This window comes from Rhincodon typus, chromosome 44 (assembly GCF_021869965.1).
Source record: "Rhincodon typus isolate 14 chromosome 44, sRhiTyp1.1, whole genome shotgun sequence".
NCBI lineage: Eukaryota > Metazoa > Chordata > Chondrichthyes > Orectolobiformes > Rhincodontidae > Rhincodon > Rhincodon typus.
In genome coordinates, this window is record NC_063375.1 from 1398126 (window position 1) to 1399041 (window position 916).

General features: G+C 56.2%; 1 protein-coding gene across 1 annotated transcript in view; it reads left to right on the forward strand.

Moving 5' to 3' along the window:
* Positions 1 to 916, forward strand: part of LOC109925468 (lysophospholipase D GDPD3-like) — an 11458-nt gene that overhangs the window by 3357 nt on the left and 7185 nt on the right. The window contains exon 2 of the mRNA XM_048619873.1: positions 548 to 683. Within this exon, the coding sequence (XP_048475830.1) occupies positions 548 to 683 (136 nt within the window). The remainder of the gene's footprint in view (positions 1 to 547; positions 684 to 916) is intronic.

Here is a 916-nt window from a genome sequence, read left to right on the forward strand (position 1 = left end):
TAGATTCTCTCTCAATGGGAACCCCCTGAGGATGTTTATAGTGGGGGGGGGGGTGTGGTTAGATTCTCTCTCAATGGGAACCCCCCCCAGAATGTTTATAGTTGGAGGGGGGGAACGATGGTTAGATTCTGTCTCAATGGGAACCCCCCCAGAATGTTTATAGTTGGAGGGGGGGAAACGATGGTTAGATTCTCTCTCAATGGGAACCCCCCCCCAGGATGTTTATAGTGGGGGGGGTGCGATAGTTAGATTCTCTCTCAGTGGGAACCTCCCCAGGATGTTTATAGTGGGGGGAGGAGGGGGGCGATAGTTAGATTCTCTCTCAATGGGAACACCCCAGAATGTTTATAGTTGGGGGGGGCAATGGTTAGATTGTCTCTCAATGGGAACCCCCCCCAGGATGTTTATAGTGGGGGGGGGGGTTGTGGTTTCAGTGGTGGTAACACCATTGAACGTCACAGTGTCTGAGGAGTTGGGAATAGTGCCTCAGTAATGGGTGACATTCCTGACCATTCCAATTATTTCCAATTCCTCCCCCCTGCCCAAGCGCTGTGGAATGTCGCACGGATATGCTGGAGCTGGACTGTCACCTGACCCTCGACGGTCAGGTGGTCGTGTCACATGACCAGAATCTGGAGCGACAGACTGGACAAAATGTGAACATTGCAGATCGGAATTACGCAGTGAGTACGGGACAGTGGCGGGGGGGGCGATGTGGGGGATCGGTAACCCCCCCCCTCCCTCCCTCCCTCCCTCCCTCCTGGGGGGAGTCAGTGACCTCCCTGTACCCCCCACCCCTTCCTCCTGGGGGGGAGTCAGTCAGTGACCTCCCTGTACCACACCCCCTCTCTCCTGCGGGGGAGTCAGTCAGTGACCTCCCTGTACCACCCCCCCTCTCTCCTGGGGGGGAGTCAGT